Source organism: Martes martes (genome assembly GCF_963455335.1).
Source record: "Martes martes genome assembly, chromosome: 3".
Taxonomy (NCBI): domain Eukaryota; kingdom Metazoa; phylum Chordata; class Mammalia; order Carnivora; family Mustelidae; genus Martes; species Martes martes.
The window spans coordinates 192,773,278-192,796,433 of NC_137890.1; the positions used below are offsets into that span (position 1 = coordinate 192,773,278).

At 40.3% G+C, this 23,156-nt stretch overlaps 1 protein-coding gene across 4 annotated transcripts in view; it reads right to left on the reverse strand.

Annotated features, from left to right (window-relative positions):
• The window catches only part of NAB1 (NGFI-A binding protein 1), a 44,022-nt gene that overhangs the window by 14,866 nt on the left and 6,000 nt on the right, over positions 1 to 23,156 (reverse strand). For 2 of the 4 annotated variants that reach the window (XM_080798610.1, XM_080798608.1), the window contains exons 2-4: positions 18,289 to 19,126; positions 6,234 to 6,367; positions 3,585 to 3,636 (exon numbers count right to left, since the gene is read on the reverse strand). In XM_080798610.1, coding sequence (XP_080654736.1) covers positions 3,585 to 3,636; positions 6,234 to 6,367; positions 18,289 to 19,107 — 1,005 coding nt within the window. In that variant the 5' untranslated portion in view covers positions 19,108 to 19,126. Of the gene's footprint in view, positions 1 to 3,584; positions 3,637 to 6,233; positions 6,368 to 18,288; positions 19,127 to 19,605; positions 20,933 to 23,156 lie in introns of those variants that run through there. The other 2 variants (XM_080798609.1, XM_080798611.1) reach the window with 2 other exon arrangements.

Genomic DNA, 23,156 nt, shown 5'->3' on the forward strand with positions numbered 1-23,156 from the left:
CTGGACATTACATTTCTTTTTGTACACTGTAAAAATTATCTTTTTGAGATTAAAAAAAAGTCAGCAATTTGGCATGTATGCTAATTGGTTATTGTCAAGGATTTTAGAAAAATGAAAATGAAAGAAAAAATTCTCATTAACTTGGACCTAGTAATCTGCTATAATTTATAATGTGCTAAGCTTATCTTTATAGTATTTGCTTTTAATAGAAAATTAGTAATTCAAATGAAGTAAGAAACAGTATGTTCAAAGAATTCTAAAATCTTTCCAGTTTTACTGATGAAGTCCTTGGTGTCAATCATAAAATCTACAAATTGGTCTCGCCATTCTTCTAAACATGCACAGTATTCTCTTACCCATCTCTTTGCCCACACTAGTCTACCTCTGTAATGCCCCTCCACCTGACACTGACCTTCGAAAATCCTTTCTTCTAAAACCCAGCTCACATCGTGTCTCCCGTCACTGGTGGCCGCATACAAAACAGGTATGAACAGCGCACTGATACTCGATGAAATGTCGTAAGGGAGTACAGCCCATAGAACACTAACTCCCTCAGTGTTGGCTTCTGGAATCGAGTGAGTAGCACTGGAATCTCAAATCTGAGTTAGAGTATGTAAGAGAACCGAGACAAGGACTGGAGCCAATACTGTGTGTTTTGCAAAGGATTACCCTGGATCCATGTGTCGGTACACCCAGGCATAAAACACACACTCTCGGGAGAGAGACTGTTGCCCTGCGATCCAGAAGTGCTTTTAAAAAACAAAGCAAAAACGAAATTTAAACAGGCCAGCAAAATAGGCAAACTATCGTCCCAGATCAAAAGCTCAGGTCCCTATTTATTTCTGGGAAACAAAATCAAAAGTTTAGTGCCTATAAGAGCATTTAAAGTGGTCTGGGCTGACGAGTCACTTGTCTTATTTAGGAAGGGTTAGAACTGTTATTCCCAGAAACACCGATTATATTAATTCTAAGTCCAGAACTATTCAAGCGGCTCTGGGAATGCTAGTAAAACAGTCCACTAACCAAACAGAACCATCGTTCAGTATCTCTAGTGGGACGTATTTGAAGGAACAGAAGGTCATATCTAATGCTATAACCCAACACTCCGAGCTACTAAAAAGAAACTCAAAACCCTGTGCTGGATACAAAAAACACTGCTTGAACTTCAGATAAGGGCCACCAAGGAGGCGGTCAGAAGACTCATTAATACAGCTAAACGAGAGACAGTGACAGCTCAAACAGCCCGGCAGATTCGTGATCGCAGATGTCCAAGAGTGATCTCTGAACACAGACAAAAAAGGAAACCAGGGCTTCAATGTGAGAAGAGCCCGAGTCAGGATTACACAGAGGGCCAACGGTGAGAAAGAGAGGCAGATAGAATTTCTAGCCCAGCGGCTGACTACTCTTCCTGGCCCCTGCGCAGGTTTTGAACCTTCCTTCCTCTAACTCCTCTGACAGCACATGCTTCTTCACGGTCTCTGTATTCACCTGATTGCCCGTTCAGTGGCAGAGTCAGTGTATCTACAGGGATCCTCTCTTGTTCGTTACACCCTGGGATACAACAGGATAAAACCATGTCATCACGAGTTAGATTATCTTCTAATGGCCTTTTTGGTAATTCCAGCCATTTTTTTGGCATTGTATCTGAGGCTAACTGACCTTAACATTACTCAAGAGCTAGCAGTGACGCTGATTACAAATACAAGCACAACTTTTAAAAGTGTGGCCTTTTTTGGACAAAATTCTTCTCTTCTTTGAGAACCACTGCTTTAGGATAAAGTTTTTAAGAAGTCAAAGATGCTTAGCCATAGCCACTCATTATCTCACCTCACTGATTTTATTAAGTGCCTACGACGTGCAAGGCACTATTATCAAATCCGAGTACAAAGCAGTGGACAGACGGATAAGAGCTGTATTCTCATCCAATGTGCCAGACTGATAACAAAAACAAAGACATCATAGTTTCAGATGCCGGCGAGTGCTGTGAAAACCAACAAAACAAAGCAGGCGAAAGAGCCTAAACGCGACTGAGGTAAAGGGGCCCTTTCAGAAAGGGAGGCAAGAAGTCAGAGGCAGCTCGGCTGTGAGCTGAGGCCGGCTGAAGAGGTGCAGAACGAGGCACAAGCAGCGAGTGCTGAGGCAGGATGAGCTCGGCCTGTTCTAGCACCGGAGAGTGGGTCAGTTTAGCAGGGAGACAGTTAAGAATGGGGAAGTGTGGCAGCAGATGAGGTTAGATACGCAGACAGAGTCAGATCACGTAGGGTCTTACATGTCTCCCGAGCGTAGATTTTATTCTAGGCACAGAAAGCCAACGGAAAGATTTAAGTGAGAAAGTGAGAAAGGGATACATGTTTAAAAGATAATTGTGGGGGCGCCTGCCTGGCTCAGCTGGTTAAGCGTCTACCTTTGGCTCAGGTCATGAAGCCAGGGTCCTAGAATCGAGTCCCTCCTGGGACTCCCTGCTCAGGAGGGAGTCTGCTTCGCCCTCTGCCCACCCACCCCCGCCCGCGTGCATGTGCACATGCACTCTCTCTCAAAAATAAAATCTTTAAGAGAAAAAAAAGAGCTGTAGCTTTGGTGTGACTGAAAGACCACAGACAAACAGATGCTTAGTTAAAATAATGAGAAGATTTAGGGTAATCTAATACAGCTTATTTGCTTTAACTTGAAATTAAATAACGAATGTCTAAGAGAGTACAGGCCCTCATCCCCTGCCCAAGAAAAAAAAGGAAGGATCTCTTAGACTTCAAATTTCTACTCTGCTGAAGACCGGCCTTTAAAAAAACATTCAATCCAAATTAAGGAACAGTAGTTTTGAAACCATTCTATAGTTCTGACAGCCCTAAGAAAGGATATATTTGTTCTTGCTCAACTCCCACCTTACCTCTTGCAGACCTAAAATCAGAAGGACAACCTCGGAGCTCCTGGGTGGCTCAGTCAGTTAAAGCATCAGACTCTTGATTTTGGTGCCGGTCATGATCTCAGGGTCCTGGGACTGAGCCCTTCGTCAGGCTCCTAGCTAAGTGGGGAGTCTACTTGCCTCCCTCTCCATCTGCCTCCCTCCCCCCGCTCATTCTCTCTCATTCTCAAATAAATAAATCTTAAAAAAAAAAGAAAAAAGAAAAAAGGACAGCCTCGACCATGATCCTCTAAAAGAGGCTTGATTATAGGAAAGTCTCCATTACTTGGAAATACTAAATTGTCATTTATTTCTCTCAGATCATTAATATAAACAACATTTAGCTCCTCTAAATTTGTACTTGGTAAGATTACTAATTATATAAATAAATTATTAAAAAATCATTTAATGAGTAGAGTTTTTAAATCTCTAAGAAACACCTATTGACAAATCAACCTGTGATAAATTGACTGGAAATCAATCTCATTATTGTTGTTTCCTTCTAAGAATTTCTTTAGTATTCTAGTTCAAATCAGATACAAATCAGATAAAGCAACAAAATTCTATTTTGTCTTAAAGATTCTACAATTCATTCACATTTTTCATTTGTTTATGGAACACCCTTTTTTTTCAGTTTGAACTAGTAAACATTATTAGCATAAGAAAATTCAATGCATAATCTTACCTCCACTTTAATTCTCTTTGGGGATAATTCATCTCTTTCTCCACATTTTGACCTGAATGAAATGGGAGGGAGAAAAACTTGAGAAGGTAACAAATTTTATTCTAAAGACATCTCAATCTATAAACTTCCACCAAAACATATACCCCTGAAACCCTTACACCAGAAATAAGACATTCATATTACGGACATAACAAAAAAGACTTTTCATCACTTCTAAATTAACATCAGGGAAATATGCAGACACAATTATATTATACATCTTAAGCCACTACCTAAAAACTTCCCCACAAAGAAAGTACTCAATAAATATGTAATGATTATCAAATAATGCAAAAGGAAAAAAAATCAAGAAGGGTTATATTGCATGATACCTTCTTATGGATCAGCAGGAACACTTCAGGATAAAATGCCCAAAGTGGCCATTTAAGATGAATGCTTAAGGCTACATAAGATTAAAATGCATCTATTGTCTATCTATTGAAACTACAGATGCATCTTCACTCAACCTAGAGATCCCTCTCTGCTGGGACTCTATCCCAAAGGCACCTACAGATACATGTATTAAACTGTAATAAGCCATTAATCATAAGTTATCCTTCAAAGTAAAAGATGTTAAAATGTGAAGAGTACATTTCAGAATCAACAAAATATGTATGTCATTACTTATTATGATGCTATTTATAATGATAACGGGCTAGAAACAACTCAAGTATCCATCAGTAGGGGCTGGGTAAATAAATCATGGTGGGGCACTGGGATGGCTTGGTCGGTTAAGTGTCTGCCATTAGCTCAGGTCATGGTCCTGGGATCATGCAACTGAGCCCAGTATCAGGCTCCCTGCACAGCAGGAAGTCTGCTTCTCCTTCTGCCCCACCCCCTGCTCGTGCACGTGTGTGCTCTCTCTCTCTTTTGCAAATAAATAATCTTTAAAAAATAAATAATCTTTAAAAAAAATCACAGTACATACACACAATGCAATACCATGGCGCTGTAAAAAATAATGAAGAAGATGTGTACATACTACCACAACGAGTTCGCCGAGACATGTTAAAAGCAAAATACAGAATAATACAGATACATACTACCTACTGTTTTTTGGTAAAAATGAGAAAATATATATCTTTGCACGTGCATTAACACAGACTGGAAAGATGAAAAAGAAACTAATAAAACGACTTCTACTGAGGAGAGGAAGAAGTTAAAGGAGACCAGAATGGGAGTGTAACTTTTTATATTACATATTCACATAGTTTTGGCTTCTAAATGATGCAAGCGTGTTATATATTTAACTTAAAAAGTACATAAATGGAAATACGACAAGAAACAGCTAAAAATTGTTGAAAGTAATTGCCTCTGGGGTGTGGTATCCAGAAGGGGGCAGGGGTGGGGCAGGGAAACTGGTGAGTTTCAGTACAAGCCCCATGCACCGTATGACTTCTTAAATCATGTACACGTATCACCTTGATTAAATTATGTAAATAAAGCAGTCAGAAAATTTTGTGTAATACAGTGAAAAAAATTTAAAAATCACTAAATCAGCTCTTGATTATCCAACTGAGAAAAAAATCTTATAATTCTACAATATTGCTGCTGTATATTCTTAGCCTGTTCACTTAGTCTGAATAACTTCACTTTGTGTCTATGTGGGCTCTTAAGGCATAGCAAAAGAAACTGCTACGAGTTTGGGGCCATAATGACAGTAAATGCCTCAACAGTCGCTTTTCAAATGTGAACAGGTACGAGAGTAATCTGGGACCCTTGTGAAAATTTGGATTCCAAGACTCCATCCCCCAAAACTGTGATTAATTAGGGCCAAGGAGGCCAGGGAGGGTGCTCAGGATGTGGTTTTTCAACACGCGTTGAATTACGCTAATGCCAGGGGGTCATCTGCATCTCCTCAGCAAAGCAGCGGCGCACACGACTCCTGGTGAACTAGAAATCCACATGCGGCAAGAGAACAAAAAAGATGGAAAGTTGAAAAAGAAACTAATTAAATGAGTCTACTGAGGAAGTCAATAGATTTAGGATTTAAATGAAGATGAGATGAACAATAAAACGTGTTTATATTACATTTTAAAACCACCACTGCTTTTCAACATGTAAGTTTTTTACTTCAAATATTCCATATTCCACTTCTTATTTGCAACACACGTCCATATTCCATGTAATCTGGCATCTTCCAATGTTCCCTTAAGTACTGGCCAATGGAGTCTCTTCATCCATTCAACTAATCTCATTGGATTGCAAACACCTTGCCAAAGGAACCACTTGGCTTCTACCAAGAGTTCAACAAGTTCACACGGTTAGGGGGTATACAAGTAAGTCTATACATACTAACTAAATCTCATCATCACACTCAAAACCAAAGCATCTGTGTGAGAAGAATGTTAAAACCACTACCAGAACAATGCTATAGTGCTATGGAACTGTCTTTCAAAAGAAAGACAAAAGGAGAATTAAACAAAACAACAAAACCACATTAGCAATGTTTTGAAAAGTCACTTCACTCTTTAATTTTATAGAACCACAGTCACATTACACTTCTATTTAAAAAAAAAAATGCCTATATTCTATCAATGGGTAATGCTGTAAGTTCTACCACTACCAAGCAATGCAAAAATATTGCCTGCCAATTAGTTAGACACTTACTTAGTGGTTCTGTAGGTATATTTGTAGGTGACTTCTCGAGAAATCTGCCTGGCTAGGGCAAACAGTTCATCTCTTCTCGTCAGTAGCGCGTTATCCTTCACACAGAGCTGAGCAGCCGCTTCATTAACAGTGAGCTGTGTATCCAAACAGAGTTTAAAAATTATAAACATCTGTATTTCATCAATTAAGAAAAATGTTTCACTTAAGGATAAAAAATGTCACATTGTATAATGAGATCATAGTTTATAAAAATCAGGATAGGTCTTTATTAGTCCTACGACCTAATTTCAGAAGAAAATCACATCACCTACCATCTCTCAGAACTCGAATTAACCAAAATAGTCACCCTGGTTTTATGTATTTATATGCTTAATTTTTGTTTAGGCATGGATTTATGGAAAATAAGCAAAATAAAGTAAAAAAAAAATTCTGTATCTCATTTTCATGAAAAGCCAAGGATTTGATATGACTTGTTGATACTATTTCCCTAACTAAAAGCGAGTATACGTGGTCTGGCAGGTATTTTTTTTTCAGTGTGAACTGATATGAAACTTCTTAGGAAGGAGTAAGAGTTAGATGATTTGAGTTAAATATTTATCAAATTACTTAGTCAAAAAACAGAGTTATCACAGACTAGGGCCATAAAGGAAAATCAGGGTCTTGGAGTCACTAAGTCTCTAAAATTAATCTAATCCCACTCTTTTATCTAAGTGTTAAATAATGTCAATACAGAATTGCTACTTGACACAACAACTGTATTGAAACTTAAAATAGCAATGTTATCCACACTGAAAATCTGTTAATCGTATAATTAGAAAAGTTTTTTTCACATAATTTTGCCAATGTAAATAGATGTAGGGAATTGCCAAGCAGTATATCAAACTTTTTCAAAAAGCAAGAAACATACTCATTGCAGGCATGACTGACGGCAAACAGAGTAATGGCAGACAGACCTGAGGTGAGTCCTGCTGCAACACTTAGCATCTGTGTGACTCTGGGCGTCTAAAAACTTCTCAGAGCCTCAGGGTTCTCAGAGGCAAAAACAGGATAATCAAAACGGGAACTACCTCAAGTGACTAACAAGAAAGAAAATGAGACACACCTGGCACAAGGCTGTTCTTAGTATTAGTTCTTGTTTTCCTTTCATAAAAAAACAGGCATTTACTTCCTTCCTACCCGGGCATCCCATTCTGTTCACAAAAATGTTCTATATTTAAAATTTTCAAAAATACAGAGAAGCAACAGAAGAAATTCAGCCTTCCGTCTATTAATGCAATGCAGAATGGTGGCGATGCAGAGTGCAAACCTTCCATCTATTAATATTTTATTTTTTATTTAAGATTTTATTTATTTATTCATGAGACACACAGAGAAATAGAGGCAGAGGGAGAAGCAGGCTCCCTGCAGAGCCGGAAGCCCAATGTGGGACTTGATCCCAAGCCCCTAAGACCTAAACCTGAACTGAAGGCAGATGCTTGACCAACTGAGTCAGCTGGCACCCCCATCTATTAATATTTTAATGTATATTACTCTAATATCTGTGTACATACAAACATGTATGTGAATACAGATTTGTAACTGCCTTTTTTCACTTATGTATGCTGTATTTTTTACTTCTATCATGTTGTTAGGCAGAAACTTAGCTTATTTACGTCAGCATCTAGCATGGGTTGGCTACTCAACAAGTACCTGTTGGCTGATAAATGAGTAAATATTCTTTACGATGTCATTTTTACTACCTAGACATACAATATTCCATTGTAGGGAAGAGCAATATATTATTTAAACCAACCTCACTATGAACATGAAACTACCCCCACTTTTTCATGTATTACAAGATAAGCTGCAAAGAATGTTCTTAACTGTGTATCTTTGCACACATATTCAATTATTTTCTTGGAATAAACTCCTAAGAATAAATTTGTCAGGTCACAGAATATACTAAATTTTACAAGATTTATAGATTTCCCCAAATTACTCTCCAGGAAAACTGCTCCAAATCATAACACTACCAACAATTATATGAAGATCCATTATCCAGAATCAACCAATACTGGCCATTTTATTTTAAAAGCTTTACCAATTTGATGTATTTTCAGTATCATTTGGTTGTAATTTACAATCCTTTGACTATAAAACTGAACCTTTTTCTCATAAAGTATTTTTAAATTTGCTTACTCATGGCAGTTGCCTGTTTCTTCTACTGCACTATTTGGTTTCTCAGGGACTTCAGGAACTCTTTATTCATTAAGAGCACTAACTCTCCATTATGCAGTGGCTTTTCTTTTTCATACTTTATCATTAGCCTCACGGTTTTTGTCTTGGGTGCCATGCATAGAAACTCCCTTCTTACCCTAAAACATGAATGGTTTCCTGTAATTTGGCATAACAGTTTTATTTTTTCCACTTAAGTGCTGAAACCATTTAGACTGTGTTATGGTGTGTGATATAAATCATGTATCTAACATCCCCCTCCCCAGATTTCTACCTATAATTTACATTGTCTAATTCTCAAACAATTTTGCTACGGACAAGGTTATAATACACCCGGGCCTCCTATTTTAAACCCACAACTGAAAATGAGAGCATAATAGGAACAATGTGTTTTCAGTCTTCTCCCCTTTTCCTAAAGAATCATCAACAGATCAATTTCTTCGCTAAGTGCTTTTTTAAAAAATATATTTATCTATTTATTTTTATTAACATATAATGTCTTATTAGCCCCAGCAGTACAGGTCTGTGAATCGTCAAGCTTACACACTTCACAGCACTCACCATAGCACATACCCTCCCCAATGTCCATAACCCAACCACCCTCTCCCTCCCCCGCCCCAACCCTCAGTTTGTTTTGTGAGATTAAGAGTCTCTTATGGTTTGTCTCCCTCCCAATCCCATCTTGTTTCCTTTATTCCTTTCCTACCCCTCAAACCCCCACGTTGCCTCTCAACTTCCTCATATCAGGGAGATCTTATGATAATTGTCTTTCTCTGACTGACTTATCTAGCTAGCGCTTAAGTGCTTTTGAAAGGCACAATGTAACTGGAGCTAAAAGTGAAATATACTTTAAAGAATGATTTCCTAAATAAATTAACTTCAATTTTGGAAAAGCAGTAGCTACAATGACCTTGAAGACCTTCTTAAACCCCTTCTTAGGTAGCCCTTTCTTTCTTGCATTCGTACCCTAAATTAGTAGGGAGAGCTTCGGACTGTTAGTAAGGTGTTTTAACTGACATTTCAGAGGTACCACCTTAAGCACAACCACAGAAAATAACCTTTCAACATCAACTGAAAATAGTGTTCTAGTATTCCATCAACCTACCAGAAACCAAAAACACAAACATAGTATATTCTCTGTTACTGAATTCAGTCTTCGAGAGATCAAAAAAGTTGACTGAGCTCTCCAAGACCTTAGGGAAACTTCTGGTATTAAAACTGAGGTTGTAGAAATAACTATCGCTCACCTCAAGTTGTAGTAAGAAGCTGATTCATCAGGGATCCCCTCAAAAATTGCATTTTCTATTGATGTTTTCTGTATTTCATGCTCCTTATTGTTAATAATTAAATCAGTAAGTATTATGATGTATTTTTAAAAATTATACAAATACTCTAATATGTTAGTCACTGCAGTACCATACCAGGTTTTTTAAAAATTCTAAGTTTCCAGGGGCACCTGGCTGGCTCAGTTGGTGGAGCGTGTGACTCTTGATCCCAGGGTCCTGAGTTTGAGCCCCACACAGGATGTGGGAGCCTACTTAAAATTATAAAAAGAAGAAGAAGAAGAAGAAGAAGAAGTAGTAGTAGTAGTAGTAGTAGTAGTAGTAGTAGTAAAAATTCTAAGTCTTTAGTTTCTTTAAGTAGGCATCACACACAGTGTGGAGCTCAAGGTGGGGCTTGAACTCAGGACCCTGAGATCAAGACCTGAGCTGAGATCAAGAGTCAGATACTTAATCAACTGAGACACCCACGTGACCCTACGGTTCTAGTTTTGTTAAAAATATAAAATAGATATTCTAATTGGTTTACTTCCTCCAATTCCTCTTTTTTGTGGCTAAAAATGTCAAAATTCCATTCATATTTTTGTGTTAACTATTCCTTAAAGTTAGCTTTCTATCATTTGTAACTAGACCTCAAGTTTTCTTTACTGGTAGTTAAAATTATAATCTTTAACAACCAAATGACTGTAACTTTCCCTTTTTGTAGTGTTAGCATAAAAATACCATGAGAATGCTGTGTCACAGGGTAGCTCAAAAGGCAATCAAAGCTTTCATTTCCAGTACAGGGAGGGAATGACTGGCCTCCTCACAGAAAACAACAAAGAATATTGGATAAAAATAGGAGGAAAAATATCTTAAATGCCATCATTAAGCCAGCAAGACAACAGTAAGGACTAGTAAGGATAAAATGAATGAAGACAAAGAAGTAAGTTGAGGACAGCTGCTAGACCAGATGACACTGAGCTTCAGCTCGCAACCTCACAGGTCTGGTTAGTGTGGGAAGAGGACAGGAGGAAAAACCCAGGATCCACCAAAGGGGAGGGAGTCTGAGAACCCTCCCACCACAAGCTGAAATCCCAAACCACCACACCCCCACTGTAAGCCTGAATTAGAAATACACCTGTACTCCCAGGAGAACGCAAGGGAAATTACCTGTCTTGAACCCTGCTACTGAGTAGGGGAAAACAGAAGATACTCCCTCGAGATTTCATAAACCACCCCCCCAAATCAGCCTGCACATGATTTTCAGCCCTAATTTACACTGTGTGGGCTGAGGATTTTTTTCACAGGGTTCCAGAGTGGTACTGTGCAGAACACAGGTGACTGGTAGAAGACAAAGCAAACAACCTCTAGAAGAATCCGTTTTCTTCCTAGGCCTCAAAACATTCCCACAGTTCTAAGAAATATGAGTTATAGACAGAAATCGTAAAATATCCAAAGAACTAGGCATCAAAAGTAGAAAACCAGCAGAAATGACAGAATAAGACCCTCAAAAACTTTAGAAAAGTAAAAGAGTTGAAAATGTGACTAAAGAATAATAAAAAAGATCAAGAAAAACTGAGAAAACAGAGAGAGAGAGAAAACTGGGGTAGGGGCAAACAGAAAACTTCAAAAGCAAACAACAGACAACACTGATTATAAACACGACAATGAAAACCAAAAGCCAAGGAAATATCTTCAATTAGTAAGGGAAGATAAAGGACAATACAGGATTTGATACCCAGAATAAACAACGAGGGCAAAATAAAGATGTTTTCCAGTGGGTTGTGATAGGACAGAATTTGCCATCTGTAGGCCTCTGTTAAGAAACTTCTACATAAAAATAAAAAAAAAAAAAAGAAGAAGAAGAAAAGAAAAGAAACTTCTACATGATAGATAAACTTCAGACTAAAGGAAACTAATTCCAGACAGTAAATCAGATCTAAAGAAAGGGAGGGACAGAAATACAAAATAAAAGAAGGGAAATAAATTCAGAATAGTAGTCATTATAAAAAGTGTAAATAAGTCAATCATTCCAGGTAAAAGAAAAATGTGCCTAATTTTTTAATTCCAATACAAGAGTTGGATATAAAACATGGATTCAGAAAAACTGAAAGTAGAAGGATGGTAAAAAGATAACAAAGAGAAAACACATGTACTTGTATTAATATCATACAAAATAGGCTTTTAAAGCAAAATGGGCTATGAAAGATTAGAAGAGTTGGTGCAGAACACAGAGAGAAACAGAGAACTCCACAACCACAGTAGCCGGTTTTCACACAACTGTTCCTGACAGAGCAAGCAGACAAAAACAGACTACCTTAGCGTAAGCTTGCTAAAACAGACACACACAGAACACGCCACCTGCAGAAACACACACGGAACACGGGCCACACTGAACCACACTAAACCACACTAAAATCTCAATGGATTTTAATATATGCAAACCATGTGCTCTGACCACAATGTAATTCAGTTAAAAATGATTAGAAAAATAATTAAGGAAAAGCCCTCATATTTGGAAATGAAAAAACACTTCAAATAATTCATGGCTAAGAAATCATAAATAAAAAGAGAAGTAATCAGAATTGGGGGGGGGTGGAACTTGATACCAAAACTTTGGGAATTACACCAAATCAGTATACAGTGAGAATTTACAGCCTTAATTGCTTACATTAGAAAAGAAGAACAGCTAAACGTCAATGAACTAGGAAGCACCTGAGTTAAGTTAGAAAAGAACAATAAAATGAACTGTAAGCGCGAGCGCGCGCGAACACACACGAACACACACGAACACACACACACACACACGGCACAACTAAGAATATCAACTAAGCCAAAAGTTGCTCCTTTAAAGATCAGGGATTGGAAAGCTTTTGCTGTAAAAGATTAGATAGTAAATATTTTAGGCTTAACAGGCCAAAGAGTCTTTGTTACAACTACTGAACTCTGAAGCTGTAGCTCAAAAGCTGTCGCACAGAGTACATCAATGACCTGGCCTGGCTGTGCTCTAACGAAAACTTACTGCAAAAGCAGGAGGTGGGCCACATTTGGCCCACAGGCTGTAGTTCAAACACCCCTGAAAAGATGAATAAAACAGACAAATCTCTGGCAAAACTGATCTGGGGGAAAAAGAGACAAACGGGAGTGGCTGGGTGGCTCAGTTGGTTAAGCGTTGGACTCGGTTTTGACTCCGATCATGATCTCGCAGGTTGTGGGAAGGAGCCCCACATCATGCTCCATGCTCAGCGGGAATGTGCTTGAAGATTCTCTCCCTCTGCCCTTCCCCCCACTCATGCAGATACACTCTCTTGAATAAATAAATCGTAAAAAAAAAAAGATGAGAGAAATGTACAACCAATAGTAGGTCTTTAAAACGATAAACAACTTTACAATAATGAGTTTGAAAACTTAGATGAAATGGACATATTTAGAAAAATGTGACTTACCAAGATGACTCAAAAGCAGACTACCCTGATAGTCCTATAACCCATTTTTTAAAACGATTAAAAAAAATTCTTTTCAAGCATATGATGCTGAAATCAATGCTTTCTAAGAGTTTAGAATAAAGCATCATAACTTACCAATAATGTATTCAGGTCTATGGGGGTCCCAGGTTCAAAAGTCCTCCCCTCTCAAAACTAAGACTGCTGGATTCCTCTGAAAGCTTCAGCCTTGACTTCTCAACACTACAAGGAAAACTGGCCTAAATGTGGCATATTCTATGCGCCCAAGTCCTTATCTTAGTAACACACACACTTCAGTTCCTATAGAATTTCCAGTAGGTCTACAACTTACCCACTTACCCATCCTCCTCCTCCCATCTTTAAGTGCCGGAACTCTCCAATTGGAAGTTGCTGTCTGACAACAATCTCACATTTCTGATACCGCAAGCTCCTGCCTCCTCCACTGCCTTGCTGCTCTCAACTTTCAGTTTCTTTCTCCTCATCCATTCACTGACTTAAGATCTGACACACACTGCTTGTCTGCTTACAGTGTAACACACCTCGGGAAAGACGGAACATCCTGTCTGCCTGGACTTCTAACACTTTGGGGTTTGTCCCTTAGAACCGGCCTCACCCCCACAACCGAGTGCGGTTCAAGGCCCAGCCACTCACACTATCTTCATGGTCTGACTCCTATACACCAGGCCATATCCAGCCAGGTACCAAGACCATCGCTGATTTTCTAGCTTTAAGAAAACAAAAAAGTGTTAATTCTAACAATGATTAATTTCATAATTCTTTACTGCCTGATATATAGTACATTTGGAAACAAGTATAAAAATGCATGTAAGAAAGAGAATTTTATGTAGTTTAGAGCTGAAAAAATGTTTTCAGGTGCAGATAACTTTTTGGTTTTCATTCACTAGTGACCTACATATTACAGCTGTAGGTCTTGAAAGATTGAAAGAACAGTGTCCACATGGGGTTCATGAAGAAAACTCTCAAATACTGACAGTGACTTAACAATGAGTCATATATTTCCTTATTTGGAAATTGAGGACAAACCAGTACTGTTCTTTAATCTTAGGAATTTATTAAAACTCATGTATCTTTCACTCATTTTAAATAGTCAAGGGAGAAAATGTGAAATTGCCATACCTAGGAGGTACACTTAATGTAGTACCTTTCTTTTCATTCTCTCAGGATTTCATAATATCCACCAAGCTGCTGAATGGCTACTGGTTTGAAGGAAGCATCCTGATTCATAGACATCTATCCTAAACTGTATTTTTGGACAAGATTCACATACTTGAGTTTACAAATAACAAGTGGTCTAAGTTTCAAAAATACAAGCCACATATTCTAAAGCCCCGGCCCCCACATCTCAGCCTTCTAGCACTCATTCTGAGTGTTCTCTTATTTTGGGAAACTCATGATAATCTCATTACCTAAATACCATCTGTACCTATTTATCCAAAGAAGCAAAGAAACCTTAAGCAAAAGCCAAGTGTGAAATAATTTTTCTATTTTTTAAAAGTAGGTTAGGACTTTAAAAAGAAAAAAAGTAAGGTTGATTTGATTTATCAAAGTCATCTCTTAACATACTTTCAGTTTGAAAATATACTGACTCAACTTTGTGTTTCATCTGCTATATTTTAAAATTACATTAGAAACTAGATTAAAGCATGAAACTAAAATTACCAACATGTATTGCCCTTTGTTTTCTATTAATGACAACCATAATTGCCTTTTGGTAGATTCCTCCATTAATTCATGGGTAATGAAAGCATCAAAGTGTGTCTGAATTATAATGCTAACTGTATTTTCTAGATGGATTCCTAAGTTCTTGTGAGTCAGTTACTGTATGGCAACTATACATACAATTACAAAAGGATATGCCCAAAATAGATCAAATCAGATGCACTGTTACTTAAAACATTTTGCTAACCAATTTCCTTATTTTAAGCTCCAGTATGCATTCACATCTAAAAGCATTTATTTAAAAATATGACAGTGGAATTGCCGAAAACAAGATTAATATACAAAAATCAGCCAGTGACAGTAATCTTTTTTTAAAAGCGGGGAAAATTTTCATTTATAATTATATCCTTTTAAAATCTTATATATTTGCATATCCTCTATTAAATAAAAACTTAAATATATAGAAGACATTTAATATGTGTATATATACTTCACAGTATTTGACCTAACAAGAAATATGCGAAACCTCTGTGACACGTGAATAAAAAACTGTAGAATCACGGAGGAATATAAAAGATCTAAATATGTGAATATATGCACTACACTACTATATGGAGTTTTCATTATTTTAAGTATGTCAGTTTTTCTCAAATTAATCCATACCTTTAAGGAATTTAATAAAAATACCATAGAAATGTTTGGGCAATTTAATAAATGCATTAAACATTTCATTTGGAGGGGCCTCTGGGTGGCTCAGTAGGTTGGGTGTCTGACTTCAGCTCAGGTCATAATCTTAGTGTCCCGGGATTAAGCTCCACATTGGCACCCTACTCGGTAGGGAGTCTCCTCATCCTCTCCTTCTGCCCCTCCCCTTGCTCATGCATGCACACTCCTACTCTCTCTCAAATAAATAAAATCTTTTAATAAATAAATATAAAAATTACATTTGGAGAAAGAAATGCATGACCACCCAGAAAGATAGAAGCTACAAAACAAGACTACTGAAGGAACACTTGCCTTTCCAGATATCAAAATACATTATTTAGCTACAGTAATTAAAGTAATTCTATACTGGTAAAGGAATAGAGAACTAGACTAATGAAAACATATAGGATAAGATCAATAAATATTACTATATAAAATTAAACTTCCACACGGCAAATGAGTCTGAAAGGTCAAAGGACAAATGATAATCTGTGAAAATGTTTACAACGTAAGACAAAAGGTTAATATCCTTAAAATATAAAAAGTTCTAACCAATCAAATTTCTTAGGGGTAAGAAAAATAAATTAAAACATCAAACAATTAAACATTAAACAAGTAAAACAAAACAAATGATAAGAACATAAAATTTTATGTCTGTTATACATATGAAAAGATACTCATCCTCACTAAGTAAAGTAAATTTGAGCAATGAAAATTTTTCATCTATTAGACTGTCAAAGATTAAAAAGAATGATAAATGCAGTATTATCAAGAGTGTGGAGAGGGGCGCCTGGGTGGCTCAGTGGGTTAAAGCCTCTGGCCTCGGCTCAGGTCATGAACCCAGGGTCCTGGGATCGAGCCCCACCTCGGGCTCTCTGCTCAGCGGGGAGCCTGCTTCTCCCTCTCTCTCTGCCTGCCTCTCTGCCTACTTGTGATCTCTGTCTGTCAAATAAATAAATAAATTCTTTAAAAAAAAAAAAGTATGGAGAAATGGACAGTTGCATGTAATAATGGAATTATAAAGTTGCAGTTTTGTAAGGCAATTCAGCAGTATCTACTAAAATATTAAATCTATATATTCTTTGATTCCATTATTCTACATGTTGGAATCTATTCTACAGGAAAACACGCCAAGTCTGTCTGTAAAGGAGTACGTATATAATGTTCATGTCCGCCATATGTAGTATCAAAAAAAATAGGAACATCCTAAATGACACCAAGTGAATGGTTCAGATAAATAAATAAGGGCACATTCACATTTTGGAATACAACACGACCCCAAAATAAAAAAGGTAACTCTAGGTGTATTCATGTGGAAAGACAGCTAATATATATTGCACTGTGAGTATAATGTTACAAGTTTTTTTTAAAAAAAGGAATTAGAGGATAGTGTACCAAATACGATCCCTTATTTGTACACGTGAAGAAAACTATGTGAAAGTTTACAGATGCAATTTCTTTACATCCTTTTGTAATAACTGAATAATTCTGCAGTAAGTATACATTCTTTGCTGTGTTAAAGTACATGTCTGAGGGGAAAAACCTAATGTTTCTTACATGGAATACTATATTCGAATGAACATTTTCTTTCTCCTACAGGATTTATTTCTTCTATACGATAAACGCTATAAAAAATTTAGCAATAAGATAGTCTTTTTAACTCTGAAAATGCATTTATTTGCCAAACATGTATAGGGTGTGTTAGACTCTGAGGATATAAACGTGAACGAGACACTATCTCTGCCCTGAAGAAAACCAAAGTGCACCGTGAGGGACAGATCAGCATACAAGTAAGTACAGGAAAGTGTTTAAGGTACTGCGACAGCGGTGTCTGCAGGGGCAGAAATGGGAAGGGAAGGGAAGGTCATTCTACTTGTGGGAAAACTTATCAGAACAGACGTAAGCTTATCCTTGGGCTGCATCTCAGCAGTGACGCCCGGACCAGACGCACTAGAAGGCGGCGGCGACGCGTGCACGAGACGTGGACGCGCCCTCCGCCCGGGAAGGGTGTTTCTGGACCGAGCGCTACAGACAGACGATGAGGATTTTAACGCCGAACGTCAAACCGAAACAATGTTCGAATCCATCCTAACGCTTGTCACATTCATCTAATGAAACTGTGTTGTCTATGCTAATTGAAAATTACTTTTCAGTTCTGGTCATTTTTTCCTGTAACTTTTTTCTCTAAAGTCTACGAAAAAGGCCACCTGTCGTCCTCCCTCTGTGGAAGAGGGAGAGGAGGGGCGGACACAGACCCTCAGGCAGGCTCCAGGCGCAGCGCGGAGCCCCCCGCGGGACTCGATCGCGCAACCCTGACAGGGCGACCTGAGCCGACATCAAGAGTCAGACGCTGCCCTGACTGAGCCGCCCAGGCACCCCACGTGCCTTTTAAGCGAATGGTTCTATTTAAAAATCCTATTTAAAAAAAAAAAAATAAAATAAAATCCTATTTTACGTCTTCACTAAAAAGCCGGCCGCCGTCGAGCGCCAAGGCTTCCGGCTCCCCCGCTGCAACCCGGGGTCCCCGGAAGCCCCCACGCGGCGGCCCCTCCCCTCGCGGACACGCCCCGGCGCGACAGAGGCGGCCGGGGACCACCCGCCAACACCCAGCGTCTCCGGCGCCGCTCCCGGGCCGCGTCTCCCGGCGGCCGGGCCCGAGCGCGCTCCCGCCTCGCGGAGGAGCGACGAGGGCGGCCGCGGGCGCGGCGGCAGGGCCCGGCGGCGCCTCACCTCGTGCAGCGTGAGGTGCTTCCCGTCCTTCCTCTTGGAGTCGAAGCGGCCGTAGATGGCGCTGTACTTGCGGATCTCCTCCTCCTTGCGCGGGTCGTCGTCGCTCATGTCGAAGATGTGGCCCACCATCTTGGCCAGCTTCTTGTTGCTCCTCAGCAGCTCCCGCACGTCGCCCGCGTCGCTCCTGGGCAGCGACGGCGCCAGCCGCTCCACGCACTCGGCCACGGAGAGCGCGGCGGCCGCGTCCAGCGCCTCGCTGCTCTCTCGGGGGGACGCGGGCGAGCCCAGGTCGGCGGGGGAGAGGCTGTGCTCGCTCTCGGGGGCGTGGGGGCCCTGCCAGAGTCTGGCCTCCCCGAGGCCCGGCAGCACCACGCTGCCCGCCGCGTCGGCCTTGCCCTGCGCCAAGCTCTGCACGCAGGTGGCGGCGGCGCACTTGGGGATCTTCAGGTGCGGCTCGCGGGCGCTGCTGCCCCGGTCGTAGCTGCTGCAGGACACGCCCAGCCAGGCGGCCGAGCCCTCGGGCAGCTTGTAGATGGGGATGCTGCTGACGGGCAGCGAGGTCAGCGGCTGGTTGAACAGGCCGGGGTTCGTCACCCAGTCTCTCAGCGCCTTCTGGAGCCTTCGGACGTGCAGGGGCTTGCTGGCCATGCCCACGAGGGCCATGATTTCCAAGAACTCCTCCTCCCCCGCTTCACAGAGCTGCTGCACATCGTCACCACCTTGTTGGATAAAGGCGTCAAAATAAGACAGCAGATTGGCTTTCTGTAAGATTCTATACAGCTGCAACTCCCCCAGCGTCCTGGGTAAGGCCGCGGCCATTACTGTGGATGGACTCAACCTGCAAGAGGAAGAAGAGAGGAAACACTCGTGAGGCGGCCCCGAAACTCCTACACGTCCTCACCGGACACTGCGGAACGGACAGAAGCGCTCCGGGCAGGACGAAGACAAGGAGCATCTGCACAGCAACTGCCTTTACTTAAGGAAGCATCCCCCCTCGACCAACGTCACCGCATTTTATCCTTCTACCAGTCCTAGTGGTCGGTATAACTGTTTCCATTTTAAAGTGAAAAAATAAAAAGAATATAAGGAATCAGGGGCGCCTGGGTGGCTCAGTGGGTTAAGCCTGTGCCTTCCGCTCAGGTCATGATCCCAGCGTCCTGGGATCGAGTCCCGCATCGGGCTCTCTGCTCAGCGGGGAGCCTGCTTGCCTTACTCTCTCTCTCCCTGCCTCTCTGACTAATTGGGATCTCTCTGTCGAATAAATAAATAAAATTTAAAAAATAATAAAGAATACAAGTAATTTGCCTGAAATCTTACAGCCAGTCAAGCAGAAGTCAAGGCCTCGAATCAAGGCTCACGGGGGCTCTCTATCCCACACTTTTGTCTATGCGTTTTGCTGCTTGCTTCCGCGGTGTGAAAGGTGAGGTGAAGAACAATCAGATTCAGGGAGGAGAGGAGTCTGGTACGCTGCCATGTGCCGAATACTGACTGCGTCAGACAGTATGATTAACACTTTACGTGACATCTACAAACGGTACCCAACTCACAGGTTCGACTTACGATTTTTCAGCTTTATGATGGTGGGAAAGCCATATACACTGAGTAGAAACCATACCACTTTGAGTTCTGATCTTTTCCTGGGCTAGTGACACTCCTGATGCTGGTTAACGACAGTGAGCCAAAGCTCCCAGTCAGCCACACAATGATGAGGTCAACAGCCGATATGCTTACAATTATTCCGTACCCACACCAACCATTCTCTTTCCACTTTCAGAACAGTATTCAATAAATTACATGGGCTATTCAACACTTTATTATAAAATAGGCTTTGTGTTAGGTGATTTTTGCCCAACTGTAAGCTAATGGGAGTGTTCTGAGCACAATGAAGGTGGCTAAGCTAAGCTCTGATATTCAGTAAGTTAGCTGCATTAAATGCAACTCATGGCAATTTTCAACTTTGGACGGGTTTACTGGCATATAACCCCAACGGTAAGTCAAGGAAGATCTGTAATCCTTGTAGCAGCCCTGCCAGACTGGTACAGTAATTCCCACTTTATAAAGAAAAATGAGTAAGATTGGCCTGGTAGGCTGAGCACAATGGATTTCAGTATGAACTGGAGGTCAGAAGATAGGTGGTGTATTTAAGAACCCAGGGAAAAAGGCAGGAAAATTTCAAAATAAATGACAAGATTTGGTGATCACTTAGGTACTAGTGATAAAGGAGAGGAAATGGCTACCATTCTTTGACACTTTTTTGCTGAGTCCATGAAGAAAAGAGTAACAGATTGACCACAGCATTACATCTGTGAGAGTCTAAGAACTGCGAAGGCACTGGGGTACAGAAAAATCAGGATGATGGGATTCTCTTGTAAACATCCAGCACTTGAAGATGGCGTAAGGTAGGATGTTTCAACACATCTGCCCTGCGTACAAAGCAGCAGCCTGGATCTCGGTGTGTGAAAGGGTCAGAGACCCAGGCTGGAACAGAGGCTGCAACAGCCTCTAATGTAGCTGCAGAGAGCCCAAGACAGTCGAGGAAGAAACAGAATTTTGGGGCCCAATCAAGACCAAGAAGCCTGCTTTTAAAGAGACAGAACAAGACCCAGCAAAGCACTTCTTGACCTCTTAGCAGCCTTTAAAAGTTATTCACAGTTGCCTGGAGACCTCCCACATACAAAGAGGAGTTGGCCAAGTACTTCCATTTAAGAGAAACAAACAAGCATGTTGTAATCAACTTGCACCTTTAGGATTAAAAAGGACCTTGTGGCCCCCTACAGAGAACATTACAGAAGAGCGTAAGAATATGTAAGAATATGTACCTGCATCAGAGGGAAATGGAAGGTCAAAATAGTACAGAGCAACAGTGAACTAGGAGATAAGGCAAGCAGAAGAGTATTAGGACATCTCTGAAGGCCAGAAGGCCACCACATCTGGGACTTGTTCTTTATACCATGATCAGAATGCTATCAAAATTCTAGTCTCAGTCATCCCACTCAGGGAGACTGTATCTCCCTGACACCCTAAGGACTGACTTCTGGGAAGCCCCATCTTCAGGAACGTCTGTGTCACCCACAATCTGCTTTGATCAACCAGTGACCGCCTCAAATTTTATGGTCCTTTATTTTATAAGGGTATTTCCAGGTGACTTCATAACTTCCCAAGACATACCAAAAAAAAAAAAGATTCATTTGGGGAGCAGCAACTTTCTGCTAGCACCCAGGACGGTCACTTGGAGCGCTGATAATTTCCCGGACGCCTGGGCGGCTCAGTGGGTTAAGAATCTGCCTTCCACTCGGACATGATCCCAGGGTCTTTGGAAAGTCCCTTATCATGCTCCTTGCTCAAAAGGGAGTCTCGTTCTCTCTCTGACTGCGGCTCCCCTGCTTGTGCTCGTGCACAAGTGTGCTCTCTCTCTGACAAATAAATAAAATCTTAAAAAAAAAAAATACAATTTCCCAGGTCATTGTGTTGTATATGAGACTCCCACGGTTTAGCAAACTTGGCAAACTACACTAGAAGATCCCTGTTTAGTGTACCTTCTGGGCACCAGGAACTCCTACTTGCTCTGTGATGATCCAGATTCTTTAAATCTACCTTCAGGTCCAGGCTACTTGACCCCTCTGGATAAAAACACTCTTGCATCTTCTATGTCACACACAGGAGTATCTACTTGTCCTCCCACTCCAGGGAGAGTGTATATCATCCAGCTGGACACTAACCCACAGAAACACAACTCTTGGGAACTATGGACACAAGTTTAAATCTGTACTGGATTGCATTATACCAACTGAAGGACTCGGAGAAAGCGTCTGAGGGAGAAAGAAAACTTCCTTTCCCATCATACACTGAATGCAAGAGCTTCAAAGACTTTCAACTCCAGTACACAAAAAAATACATATACACGTAGAACCACACATGCGCACGTGCACGCGCACACACACAATCTTTCATTTAAATTCAATTAGTTAACATATAACATATTATTGGTTTCAGAGGTAGAAGTCATCCATCTCATATAATACCCCGTGCCCACACAATCTTCCTTTTCGAAGAGAGCTATGCAACTGCAAGGTTTATGGTGTCATCAATTATCTCATCATATGTGCTCCCCAAAATTATGGAACAGATGAAAGAGTATGTGAGAAAATCAGCTAAGAATAGTTTTTGAATCTTTTTATTAGCAACAAGACAAAAGATATGTCAAACTTAAAGAGAAACTTAAGGAAAACTAAAGATCCAAACTTAAGTTTTATTCTTCTAAAATGTCTATAATTTTGGAAAAAATTAATTTCAAATCTTTATCCTTTCTCATCTTTACCCAGGAAGAAAAGAAACCCCTAGTTCCTAAGGGGATAAAAAAGCAGTAGCCGGAAGAAAGTAGTAGTTATTACACTATCTCCGTAATGACTGATAGGACCACGTGTGCATTCCCAAAGTCAAGATACCAGATCAAAGATAACTCCGTGAGCTCGTCAGGGTCCCAGGAGCCTTCCGAAGGCCCACACCTCCTGCTGGGAGAGGAATTTCCTCAAGCTTTTGCCTTGAGAGAATGTTTCAGTTCCCTACAAATGCCAGTTGTGATGTGATCATTCAAACACCCACCACTTCATACATTAACTTGATTTGATTTAAAAGAAAATTCTTATGAGATTTTCTGTTTTTACAAATGCTGTATCTATTCATGCTTTAACATGAAGGTCAAATAAATCAGGAGCGAGCTTCTAACTGCAGCTCTCGAATCTGAAGCAAACAGGAAAAGATCCTGCCAACAACACTGTACACACGTAGCTAACAGCACAGTGAATTTACTCAGCTGAAGACCGTTACCTGGGCTTTTCAGGATGCTGGAACAACCATGCTGAGTCTGA